Below are 13,785 nucleotides of genomic sequence, written 5' to 3'. Positions count from 1 at the left end.
GTACAAAGAAAAGAGAATTTCACTGGGCATGCATGATGTGTGTGGAGAATTGTTACAGCTTTTCTCTGCTCTGATAGTTCACATAGCCAACTTTTTAGTTTGTTCTCCTGAATGATTCATCTCTATTACCAGTATTTTCAAAATTAAATGGAAGAGGAGGAATGTGTTCATTCCCCTGCTGTGTTTAATAATCTTCCAAAAATTGTTTCCTGTTTACTTGGAAATCCCCACCTCCATGCTGTGATCTAGGCGTTTGCACCCAGTTAGCTTAAAAACAAAGCCTAGAAAATGCTGGATATGTATGATCTTGCAGTCATAAAGCAATTTATGATAAATGTTGTTGTTCCAGAGAAAAATTACTTGGAGATGTACATATGTTCACCGCTTCACATTCCCGATTTAAATCATAACTGGTTGTTGGGGAAAAAAAAATACCAATTATTACTTAGTATTTATTTCTGTAAAAGATCTGATGGCAGCTTCTCTTTCAACAATTACTGTACTGGTGCTCTAATACAAATCTCAGTAAAGACATCAATAACCCTATTTAGGGGACTGTCCCACTGTCCTCCATGGCACTGGCTGGCACACAACTGTGAATACTCAGTGGGTATTGTTTCATGCAACAATTGTCTATAAGCAAAACTTAGGGTGCATTTTCAAGGAAAATTATTAAAAATACCTAGATTGATTTTCCAGTTGAAGCATTATCTCTGAATTCCTGTGGCTTGGCTGGACAAAAAGGAAAGAATTTTCCCCTTAGCTTTCTCAAGGAACAAATTTTCACAGTAGTTCTGAGATTTTACTTACATAGCAAATATCAAACAAACTCTTCTTTTATATAAGATTTGCATTCACTCACAAAAGTCAGCATGTTCTGTGTTAGCTCATGTGAAGAGTTCATTTAAAAGGCAGCAATATCCTGTGACCCAGGAACAGAACTGGAAGCTGGGGATTCCAAAGGGATCTGAGCTCTCTCACGCTTCCTCTCAGCTTTTCATAAAGGTCTGCATTTTTCTAAATGAGCATTACATTTATGTGATTAACTGGAGGCCACATGAGCCTGATTTACTGATGTGTTAAACTTCCACTGCTCTTGTTAAAGCCCTGGGGAGCTCTCAGCTCTCCACGTTTCAGGAAGCTGTGACAGCTCCCTGCAGCTTTTGGGGGGACAGTGACACCACTGCTTTGGTGAGCACCTTTGCCTGCCCTCTGCAAGTCACTGTGGGGTTTTGTCTAACAGTTTTTTCTTCTCTTCCCCTCTCAGATGAGATGGAGCAGTCCCCTGCAGTGCGTTCTGACTACTTGGTCTCAGGGATTCGAACTCCACCAGTGAGGAGGAACAGCAAACTGGCAACACTGGGCAGGATCTTCAAACCATGGAAGTGGCGGAAAAAGAAAAATGAGAAGCTAAAGCAGACATCTGCAGGTAGGCTGAGAGCAAGAGAGGGATGCTACACAGCAAAGCTTTCATGGGACACGTTAAAGGTGACCTGAGCCAAACCCAATCCAGAGATTCCAGCATTCAACAGATTAATAATGTTTAAGGCTAGGAGGGGCCCATATAGGCTGGCTTCCTATATAACACAATATAGCACATTTAGAAGTAAAGGTCAAAATATGAGAGTGAAGCACAAGCCTTGCCCCCAGACTGCTTTCCATGGGCTGTCCCTTCTCCACACAGGCTACAGTTATGGCCCCAAGTATTGTCACCCCTTTTATTTGGGGTGAAGTTTATATAGGTCACGGTAACATGATGAGAAGTGACAGCAGGGAGCTGCAGCATGTGAAATTCCTTCCCTCAAGCAGCTGTCTCTGAGGGGAAGGAGCCCAGCACACAGCAGAGCATCCTCTCACTGGTCTCCAGGGATGTCCCAAGAGATCAGAACGGAGACAAACTCACATTTTCCTAAGATGGGATGGTGCACTTCCCTCCAATTGCTCCTGTATCCTGTGGGAGTGTCCCAGTGAAGGACACTGTCCAAGGCAACTCCAAGGTTAAACTGGAGGAGCAGGAACATTAAACAGCAGGGAGGCTCTGAAATCCCCATGACTCTGCACTCAGAGTGATCTGACAGCACAAACCTCAGCTTTACATGTGGTGATTTTAATAAAGGAAGAGCCACACACAGATGACCAATCCATGCTCCCCAAAACAAAATCCTTGCAGTCCTATCCAAGCTCCTTTCCCAGGAGCTGAGACTGGAGGGAATTTCCATGTTGCCTTTCTCAGCCCATTACATGACTGCTGTGTTGTAACTGGTGCTGTGTTGTGCCACTACTTTGTGCAGTGCTGGAGAAGAAGATGACAGCACGGCAAGGGCGGGATGAACTCATTAAGAAAGGCCTTCTGGAGATGATGGAACAAGGTAAGTAAAAATTCTTTTTTTTTTTTTTTTTTATCAGAGGCTCTTTCCAGTAGGAAACACATATTTGCAAAAGCAGAATAAACAAATAAATGAATAAAAACTTTCAATCCAAACAGGAAAACTCAGTGTCTGAATTTAAGGCTTGTCATCCTTCAAGCTCCTCTCTGCAATCAATCCATGTAGTTTAGTGTTTGATGCTCTCCCATCTTGAGTGCAGTTCTGTCTTCCCTTGGTTTACACGTGGTACAGCCTGAACTGGTATGTATGTTTTATGTAATTGCTCTAAACCCAGCTAAATCCTTCTGCCAAGAAATCCAGCTCAAGATGGATAAATATAAACTTCAACATACAGATATAGTCAGCTAACATGAACAACTTATGGATCCAAATCCCATCAAATGATCCTAATCTGATGTCTTCAGCTGTTTTTCCAGTAAACCAAGTTTGTGGTGTAACATGTTACCAGTCTGCCTGCTTTTTACTTCCATAGAATAGTGAAGGATTTAGAGGAGTAATTTTAAAGCTTTCCTGAGTACAAATCGGAAGTCAGGGAAGGAAAGATGATAAAGTGTCAGAAACTCACAAAGGATATGGTTCTTGTGCTCCAAAGCCCTGACAGATGCTCAAGGGAGACACAGATCTGGGGACTGTTCTGTGAGATTAACTGAGCTTCCAATGTTATGGACAACATCCCAATTGCCATTTCCACCTAAACAGAGATAAACCCCACAAATCCATCTTTACTTTAAAAACATCATAGCAGAAAGTACTGTCATGAAAGAGGACTGGCCTTTTGAGTTTGATTCATCTCACAGATAGAAGTTATGTTCTTTGAATGCAGTAATTGAGTTTCTTTTGTATAAAACAAATGCCATGCCTATAAATAACCCCTGGGACAATACTCGGTGATGCCATGCTGGAGTGAAACTGAGCAACTGAAGAGTCAGAAAAAGAGCATTTTAAACAGGATTTTTTCCCCCATGGGAGTAAAGCAATTTTAATATTATTCTGTTGGATATACTTTAAGTTTTATATTAAATAATCTATCAAGTCATCAGTTTATTCTAAAATGGAAGTTCTTACAAAGCTCATTTTTAATTCCTGTCCATTGAAGTCTTTGTCTCTCATAATTCTAGAAAATTAGTTGCCCTAGTAGCATATTAGCATTACTGTATATAACAATCTCCACTAGGAGCAGGAAAGTTCCCTATAATCCATGAATTTGAAGACATACATTTCCCCAGCTCTGCAAAACACCAGTGAAATAGTACTTCTGTAGAGCTCATTAAGAGGTAATAATGAAGAATCAATAAACCTCTTGCATGCATAAAGAATGGTTGGGAGGAAAAGGCGATGCCAAGCAGCAAGATCATTTTAAAAACTTAAAATAATTTAAACAAATATAGTCCAGTGAGGTGTGAGGACATCTGCAAACAGACTGCTTATGTGTCTGCAGGAAAGTTGCCTGGAGCTCCTATAAGCATCACACAAATTTTCAGTGCCTCCCTGTGCCCAGAAAGGGAAGAATGGATCGCAGTCAGATGAAGGACATTGCAGCTGCCTGCAAGTTATTTTTCTTTACAGTGTTGTTAATCTCCATGGTTATTTTATTATATTAGTAGAAGCAGCTTATTAACTGGAATAAAAAATTGACCCAAATAATTCTCAGTAAATGATTAGTGCCCTACTTGGACTGAGCTGAAGTGGCAGCAGTTTCAAGGCTAAGTCCTTGTTTACACAGTTAAGTTGCAATTGTCAAAGCAGCAACACTGTGCTAAAAGACTACAGTAAATCCTCAAATCCTCTATTCCATCAGACTCTACTCCACTTTCAGGGAGCTGATTCTTGCTTTCATAAATAGCTCAACTGGGATGATGCTGCAGTTCGAGAAGCCTCATGCCTTTGCAGTAGGTGCCACTCAGACACACAGCACAAGGCCTGTCAGCAGCATTTGGCAGTGGCCCTGGCAGTGGCCATGGCAGTGGCCCGTGTGGCTCTGAGCTCTCCCCGGGGCTGGAGCAGGATCTGCAGTGCTCTGGGAGCAGCCCAGGCTGGAATTGCACTGTCCTTGGGTGGGTGATGAGTCACCCTGCAGGTTATGTCACCCCTTCTCCTCACACAACCCCCAGTCCTGGATGCCCATTCACTGCACGGCCTGGGCCACCTCTGTCCCCATCTCTCCTCTCTGACCCTGCTCACACAGGGCAGATGCCAACCTGCCCCTGGAAAACTCCTGAAATGCAGCTTCACTCTGGGAAACCAGCTTGACTCCCTGAGACATTCCATGCTGCAGGGTCTGGCACACAGAGGTAATGCCCAGCAAAATCACAGCCCTGCTCCCGGTTACCCTGAGCACTGCTGTTTTCCTTCCCTGCTGATCTAAGGTCTGTGCTTTGTCCTGTCCCAGACCATCTCTAAAATACAGTGTTGGGACCCACTGGCACCCAAAGCAGCACACCCACTTTGATCTAAGCAAAACTGATCATTCCTGCCCAAGAACATCGCAGTTGTGTCTCAGAAATCGTCCAACAGGAACATCTTTTCCTGTCCCCCCTTCATCAGTCACTGCACTTCCATGGGCTGGGATCTGAAGGAGCCCTGTCCCTGGCTGCAGTTCCTCTGTGGCACAGCTGCCAGCAGCCTTTCCCGAGGATGTGAGGGACGTGCAGAGCAGAGTTACCTTGCACACATTTAGGGAGCTCCCCCCTCGATGCTTCTCCCCTTTGTGAGCACGAAGCTGATCAGGGTTATCTGTACTTACAGCTCTGGGTAAGGGCTGCCTGTCAAACAACACGGGCAGTGGTTCATACCCTGCTGATTATGTACAGGCTGCCTTCACAACGAGCTGAGATGTAGGCAATGAACTTTTTCCCCCTCCCCTTCCCTGTATCATAGCAACTGTGCTACTGCAAGGGCTATTTTAAGAACCGTAACTTTCACCGAACGTGAGTATGAGGCAGACTGAGTGAGCTCAGTGTGCAGAAATACTGCATCCCTCCCGCAGCATCTCTGGGCCAAAATCTGATACCCTCACCCAAAACCACAAGAAATTACCCTGCAGATTGTCCAAATAGCATCAAAAAGAGGTAACTGGGAATGTTGCTATTTTAAATCAATGTCCGAGGAACTTGCAATGATATAATTGCAAGAAAACACAGCCCTGTCAGGAGCTTCCAGAAAGGAGTGTCCGGGGCTGAGAAGCAGAAGCTGGGAGGTGAAGGATGGACAGCAGGAGCATCCATCAGCATGGAGAGCTGCCCAGGGAGGGAAGTGATTGCTTTCTGTAGTTTGCAACAGTGATGTAGATCTTGTAAATTCTGAGGGAGTAAAAGGGTAGTTTGTATTCTGGGGACTGTTGCCTGAATAGGAGAATACTAGAAAAGCTTCAGTCATCAAGATGCATACAGCTGCAGGGATCACTGGCACAAAAATCTTCCAGAGTAAGCAAAGGGAGCAGTTTCTAGGTCTGCATGAGGAGGGATTTGAATTTCTGATCAGCTCAATCACACAAGACACACTTTTGAAAGCTGAGTAACTAGAACTGTGTTAAAAACCTGCAGCTTGGTTGGGAATATGAGCAGCCTTTCCCTCCTCCAGTATTGCTGGATGGCAGCGAGTCATGCACAGAGCCTGACACAACCCAGACAGGTCAGACCAACCTGAGAACCTTCTGCATCACGGGCTCTGCTCATGCAAGGAAGGAATTGCCTTCTCCCTGATTGCCCATTGCTCATCTCCCACGTGGCAGCTGCTACCAGAGCACAGTGGCCATTTGCTGAGACAGCTGGATGCCCACAGAAATAGGTGCCTCCTTGAGAAAACTGAGTGGGTTTTTGTATCCAGATGGGCTGGTGTCCACAGGATTTACACTGCACGTGGTTAACGCAGAGATCAGGTGCTGCTCTAAGAGAAGTCTCAGTCCCCTGAGCATGAGCAGCTTTAAGACTCCCTCTTCTCAAGAGGATTGCAGAGGGACCTCAGCTTTCCCTGCTCATGGTTTAGTTAAGATTAAGTGTGATTTGTTGTTTCAGATAACGAAGGCAAAGCCTGCACTGGAGACGATGCCACAAGGGTGACGCAGAGCGAGGCTCCAGCAGCCGTGTGCCAGGCACTCACCTCAGAGGAGGAGCAGCAGGAGACCACAACAGCAGCCACAACAAATGTGACCTCCTTTGGCGAGGAGCTGCACTTGGATGAACTGAAAGAAGATGCAGGTATTGGATATAAAATGTTTCCAAAAAACTATGAAGTGTTATAAAAATATTTCTGCTGAGGAGTTGAATATGTCAGTGTATTCAAGGGTCAAAGCACCTTGTTCAGCTCAGCCCCACACTAGGTTGGCAATTAGTACTTAACAGCAGTGATTTTTGAGACTTCTACCAACCTGAGGAACTACACAATGGCATGATGGGATTATCTGAATTATGAGATGATCCAGTTTTGGCATGGTGCCCCTTTGGTATCAGCAGAAGCTGCTGCGAAGATGAAATAAGCTTCTCTTAAAAAGATTTCTTAAACTTCTGTGCCAAGCCTGAATTTATTAGTCCTGGCTCAGGAGAACAATGTCAATACACAGCCCACACTGTCCTTACCATCCCTGTGTCCCCAGCATGCTGCAAACACCAGTGAAGTTCAATACCAGGAGCAGAGATCAGCTAAACCGAGCTCCTCTCATGCAGCTCTGCTCAGGCACAGCCTGGCAGCTGGAGGGTTCCATTCACTTCCCGACAACCAAGAAGGGCAAAGCTGCAGAGATAATACTTTATCCTGGTTTGTGAGGACTGTCATGTAGTGATTTTGGATCTCCCTGGCCTCTGGTCAATCTTTACACCTTCTCCATCTGCCCTGGCTGCCTTTTGTTCTCTGTCCCCTCCCTTCAGGCCCTCCTTTCTCAGGGATCCCAGCCCCTGGCTGCTTTCCCCAAGCCCACCCCTGCCTGCTTCCACCCTCAGAATGGAAATCATTCCCTCATCACCTGAGGCAAAACCCATTCATCTCCCTGTTCTTACGGCGACCAGATCAAATCTTGACCAGATTACAGGTCTCTTTTATTTTTTCTATTCTAGAGCATTGAATCCTGTATCAATTATGAAATTTCTTTCTAAACTTCTAAATTTTACCACTGGGACATACTATAGATTTCCTTTTCCATACAGGGAAAGATAGCACTAATGAGGTGTCATGCATTTAATTTATGGCTCTGCATAAACTCATAGTGTGATTTAAAATTTATCTTACAATGTGTTCAAAATCGTGTATTGAAGGTTTCAAAATCATCCCAATTTCTTAGCTCTTTTTCACTAATCCTAGTTCCTTTTATTGTCTCCCTGAAACAATCTTTCCTATTGTCTATTTATTTTCCTCCATTTTTTTGAGGTGTAATTTTCTCAGGTTCCACAAAAAATAACAATGGGATTACAGTCTCCTGTCTCCCTAGTCTTAGAGACTCCAATTTGTAGGAAGTCCTCCTAACTCTCCTATTGGTGGCCTCTGGCTTTTGAAATAATTATTGCTGATCTAGTCTTTATGTGCTTATTTATCCCTGTCTGTACACCCTAGCACTCCTGTCTCTAGTGAGTGCACCTGACGGAATTGATTGGGTGGGAAAGCTCCTCAAAATTGTCAGAGTGTGCTGCTAAGTTTATTATAATGTTGAGTTTTCTATATCATTTTCCCTTGGGTTCAATCTATGCCTAATACATTGGGTGTCTTTCCAGAAATTCATATGAAGAAGTGACCAGCTAGAAACAAAATGAATGGATTTGCCTTATATCCAGTGTATTCTATGTCATTCTGAGGGTGTGGGATAAAGGCCAAGGAGGGGAAGAGGAGAAAACACAATTTGCAGACTTCATGTTAATACACAGGAAAAGAACAACCAGGGCACAAAGAGGGCAGTTTTCCCCACCTAACCTTGCCAGTGGGCCTGGGGACAGTCCCAAGGGGAGGATTTCTACTGGTAATGAGATGGCATTTTGACAAGTGGCACTCCATGAATAATTCTGTGCTCCAGCAGGAGCCTTGTGCTGAGCACTTGGAATACTTTCAGCAGGATAATATTCTCTCTGCAGTATGAAATCTGTTAATAGGTTTGTGTGCTCAAGACTCATGCCTGTCTGACACCACTCCCAGAGCAGGGTGGAGTTCAGGACCAAAAAAGTCTGGCTGGGGCTGGGAGCATTTGGGATCCACCTTTTCTGTAGCAGAGGTCCCACTGTGGCTGCTCCTCTGCAGCTGTGCCAAGCAGCCCTTCCTGTCCCAGGGACAGCCACTGATTCCAGGGCAGCTACTACCAGACAAAGCACTGCCCCTCTCAGGGGAACGCACTCAAATCTCACTGATTTTCCTCTCAAGCTCCAACATCTATGGGGACTCTTGATCTTTTTCTAATGCAACCCATTAGTGACTCTATTTTTCCCTTCCCCTATTACACATTTTGTCTCCTGTGCAGTGGGCACAAACACCCATGTGATGTCACCCTGGAACAAGACATTTCTCTAGAAGTGCATTTAAAAAAAAAATTATTTCCTTCTATAATTCACATAACTATCCCATACAGCAGCTTTCCTGTCATGACAAATTTCACAACAACTCCTGTTAATGATGCATATTTATTCTTTCCTGTCTCTTTTGAATGATAAATACTCATTCCTCCCCTTCTAGGCACACTCATTAATCTGTTTGTCAACAAATTAAATGCCATTATCTTGCCAATGCTATTGTTTCCAACTGCCTGAGTGCCTTGGTGCCTCCCCACGCACTCTGAGCATGAGGCTGTTGAATGTTCATTAATACAGAGTTTGAATTCCCAATGAGACACAAAACTGAGCCAAGGAAATATTCATCATGCAGCAGATGTGGGTGCCACTGCAGCGAGATTTTAGGAGATGCCCTAGAATGGTTTGGAGGGAAAGGTACTCTGGTTAGACAATCCAGAGTGCCAAAAGGAGTGGGATTTGACCTCTCTCATGTGCTGCATGACCTCAGCTCTGGATCCTCAGCACGGGAAGCCATGGACCTGTTGGAGGTCCAGAGTGCCACCAAAAGGATCAGAGGGATGGAACACCTCTCCTCAGAGGGCAGTCTGAGAGAGTTGGGGGCATTCAGTCTGGAGAAAAGAAAGCTCCAGGGACATCTTGTTGGAGTCTTTCAGTACTTAAAGGGAGCTTATAAAAGAGATGGGGATAATTTTTTTCATAGGACCTGTTGTGGTAGAACACAGGGCAATGTTTTTAAGCTGAAAGAAGGAAGACTCAGGCTAAATACAAGGAAGAATTTTTTTACCATGAGGGTTATAAAACACTGCCCAGAGAGGTGGTAGATACTTCATCCCTGGAAACATTCAAGATCAGGTTGGACTGGACTCTGAGTAATTGGATCTTGTTGAAGATGTCCCTGCTCATTTCATGGGATTGGACTAAATAGCTTTAAAGGTCCCTTCCAACGCAAACTATTTTATGTTTCTGTGCTTAGGAGAGACTTAAACACCGATCTCTCTATTTGGATGAGTGCTTCCACCCCTCTGGGGTAGGAATAACAACCCTCATAGCTTCTGCTGAGCCCAGAGTGGCTGTAAATAGAGTTTGGAGGGAGCCTAGGATCAGTCAGTCTCAAGCCTCTCTGAGAGTCCCCACACCTGCCAAGGCAGAGATCAGGACACGTAACAGAGTGAAAGCCCAGCAGTGAGGCTCTGTGAGTCTGGGCACTGCCAGGGCAGCTGTATCTGAGCAGAATTCAAGGATGCTAATTTTGGACTTCATCACTGAAATTCCACCTGTGTCCTGCTTCAGCTTCATGCCTTTCTGGATCTATTCCCCTGTGCCCCCATCACAGCCTGGTCAATTTGATGAGCTGCTCAGTGATTCAGCCTGCACTAACTTTCACAGCTAAGTGCTTTTGCCATCCTTGCAGAGACAATCCTGAAATGAGCAGTGCTTCACCATCTCAAACGAGAGCTTTGGAGACTGATTTCTTTTCTTAAGTATTTCACCAATTCCCTGTTCCACTCTAACTGCTCAGATCCAATAGCTAATCTCCTTTGTGGCAAGTTCTTTTTGGTTGTCAACTTTAATATCAGGAAATGCTCAACGGCATTTCTGGAGTCAGGTACAGTAAAAGAAGACTCACCAAGCAACTTGAAATCATGTATTAAATAAGATAAAAAATCATATTGGGAAAATAAACACACACATCAACTACTGGAAAGTCAGTTTTTAGGTAATATTCTGGGTTTGATACTCTTTGCCCTTCGGCTGTGTGTTCCTAGACAAAAGAGTACTCACTCAGGAACTGTGCCACCACAGCTGTGTGCTCTAAGAAAATTCATTGCAGTTCTCAAAAGTTGTTTTGCCTTGCTATCCTCATTAGTAAAAGAAAGTGGAAAAAGGGTTTAAGGAAGTAAAGGAAGCTCAGCAGTTTTCTCAGGAACATCAAAGCTAACATTTCCTCAATATCCTTGTACATTTGATTCTTCACCTACCCTGGCTGGTTGGTGGTTTCACACACTTACTTTCACTGTGGAAAAGACATGTTTCCAGCCATGTGCCATGTGTTCAGTTTTTCTGAATGTTCTTGGCATTGTCCCCTGGCCTATCATTATTAACTTCATTAATTTTGCTCATCTTCCCACTAGCCAAGAAACCTTCAGCACCTACGGAAGAACTGGAAGATGCCCGCCTGCCAGAATCTGAAGACAGTCCACAAGCCTTACTTGTACCTGAATCCACAGATTCCCCCCAGAAGCAGACAGAAAGAAACCCAGCACAGCTTCCCAGCCCTCCATTGCTCCCAGCTCCACCACCTAAGGCAATTTCCAAAATCAGCAAGAGCATAACAGGTCAGTCATCACTGCTCAGAAAAGATTTCACCATCCTTGATGCACTGTTCACCTCCACAGCACTACAAAATCCTTTTCTCATGTCTTTTTTGAAGCCCCCAAACTGCTGAGAATCAGGCCAGTTATACTGAGTGAGCAGTAACCATATCTGGTTGCCTGATAACAATGCACTGATCTTTGTACTTCACATATTTATCTGAACTTCTCAGGGGATTATTTATTGTGAGTCTATAGCACTAAACACACATAGAACAGATCAAACCAACTGCAAATATCTGCTGAATCCCATGCTCATATCGATATGCCGTAAAACACAAGGAAGATTTGAATGTTTTCATTACCTGGACTCCCACTGGAGAGCAGGACAGCAGCCAAAATCTAATTCAAGTCAAAGGTTCTGCAGAGGTTTTCTGTCTGAAGGGCCTGCTCTCCAGGGCAGATCTAAACTAGAGCTATGAAATCTGCTCTCCTTAACAGAACACACGAGAGTGATACACCTGGCAGTCCTCTGTGCCAGACTTCATTGAATGTTTCCAAAAGCAATTCCCCGGGGCCTGATTTTCTAAGGTATTGCCAATGTTGTTACATTTCTCAACATTCTGGCACTGCAGAAAGGGTGCTAAAATGAGGATGATTTTAGTTGGTTCCAATTTCAGGGCCCCTACATATGGTAAAAGCAGTTAAAAGGGCCTTATTGCAAATGAGAATCAAGTCTTGACATCTAAATGTCAGACCTGTTGGATATTTAGACTTTTAAATGACAGCCATTATGTGAGCGCTGATTTGCATGCACACTCATCATCTGGCACAATGAGCAGGGTTTCAAAGTCACCAGGGAACAAAACATCACAGGGACTCTGTTACCTCACCACTGGGGCTTATAGATAATATTGAGGTTTTCAGCGTTTTTGAAGAAAATTACAAGTATTTGTTTCCCATGGAAACAATTCATACTTTGTCTGTGCTTAAAAGCTGTAATAACTCAAGTGGGAACTAGATTCAAAATGGCAATTTAGTGCTCCTCAGGAGCTGCTGTTCAGGTTATTTCACTGTCCTGTGCTATGGGTGAGGCTTGAGCCTCCTCCCCTTCCACTCTGCAACAGGAGCAGGCAGCCCCAGGCCGCCCATGCCTTTGCTCAGCTGAGGAGAAGACCATGCTTGGCATCAGGTATTTGGAAACCTGACCCATGCAGGGTATTGAGATTACACCTCCACTAAGCACTCCAGAGCATGTTGAGTTCAGATATTTTACTGCTTAACCCAAGTGTTTCCTGTAGCATCTGAGGTATTTTGAGTTTTGGCATTTAATTCTCATTTACATCTTCCACAGAGAAGAACTTTTAATTTTCTCAATGACTCCAGTAACTCTTGACCCTTTTCCCAGTGATGAAAATACTTTTTCACCCAGTAGTGATTATACACGTTTATTTTTGCGGGGATGTGGGGGCAGTGCAAAGTTAAAATTAAATAAATACCGTCACTGAGAGGAAATACAAAAGTGTAAGGGAGAGCGAAAGGGCAGTTATGAAAGATAAGGAAGATACAGAGGTTGAAAAGCTCTTTTGTGTTTAGTTTTTTTCCCCCCTTAACAATGCTCAGGATGCTGTCAGCAGAGGAGTGAGGGGTAAGTCAAGCACCAATCAACCACAGGGAGGAGGAACAGAGCAAGGTGCCAAGACATCACTGCAGGATTATTTCCGGAACACCTGCCATTAGCGCCATCCTGCCTGCTCCTGGCCACGTGTCACGCCTGGTCTCACTCTTCTGCCACGTGACACACCTGAAGTCACATGGCTCTGCCCTGGCCATGTGACCCCCCGGTGTTGAATGGCTCTGCCCCCAGGCCACACCCTGGTGTCACGTGGTTCTACCGTATGGTCACATGACACAGCTGGAATCAGGTGCCCTCGTCTCTGGCCATGTGACACATATGGAGTCACGTGGCTCTGCCCCAGGCCACGTGGCAGCCCCACAGTCACATGACCCCCATCCTCGGCCACACGACACTTCCCAGTATCATGTGGCTGCGCCCCTGCCACGTGACACGCCCAGAGTCACGTGGCTGTGCCCCAGGCCACGTGGCTCCACCCCCACCCACACGACACCTTCCAAAGTCATGTGACCCCATCCCAGGCCACGTGACACCCCCAGCATCATGTGGCTCCGCCCTAGCCAAGTGTCCCCCCCCCCCCATTGTCACATGGCCCCGCCCCCCCGGCCAGGTGACACCCTGCCCGGGGTCCTTAGGACAAATAACGTGTCATCTCAGGAAATTCTCAATATTGTCCAAAGCTGCTATGAGGACCAATCTGGCCCTTGACCTGTTCCAGGAACAAGCTGGTGTAAAGACAAAACAAAATCTCATTTCCCGCTTCAGGGCTGAGCTGTGCCGAGCCAAGCCCTGGCTCTTGCTCTGAGAAACACGGACACCCTCTCTCTGGGCAGAGGATAAAGGGACTCAGGAGGGGTGGTTTTGTCCAAGTCCTCAGGCCATGATTCAGTGGGCAGCCATCGATCATGGATGTGCTCTGTCCATCTCCACAGTAGCACAGAACCAAACTGCCCTTGAGTGCCAAACTC

At 45.1% G+C, this 13,785-nt stretch overlaps 1 protein-coding gene across 1 annotated transcript in view; it reads left to right on the top strand.

Annotated features, from left to right (window-relative positions):
- The window catches only part of PHACTR3 (phosphatase and actin regulator 3), a 98,170-nt gene that overhangs the window by 50,245 nt on the left and 34,140 nt on the right, over positions 1-13,785 (top strand). Inside the window, exons 2-5 of the mRNA XM_062504967.1 lie at positions 1,268-1,429; positions 2,292-2,369; positions 6,401-6,583; positions 11,002-11,205. Of these exons, the coding sequence (XP_062360951.1) occupies positions 1,268-1,429; positions 2,292-2,369; positions 6,401-6,583; positions 11,002-11,205 (627 nt within the window). The remainder of the gene's footprint in view (positions 1-1,267; positions 1,430-2,291; positions 2,370-6,400; positions 6,584-11,001; positions 11,206-13,785) is intronic.

Source organism: Cinclus cinclus, chromosome 18, assembly GCF_963662255.1.
Source record: "Cinclus cinclus chromosome 18, bCinCin1.1, whole genome shotgun sequence".
Lineage (NCBI taxonomy): Eukaryota > Metazoa > Chordata > Aves > Passeriformes > Cinclidae > Cinclus > Cinclus cinclus.
The sequence above is the reverse complement of the archived record's forward strand: the minus strand, read 5'-3'. Positions and strand labels throughout refer to the sequence as shown.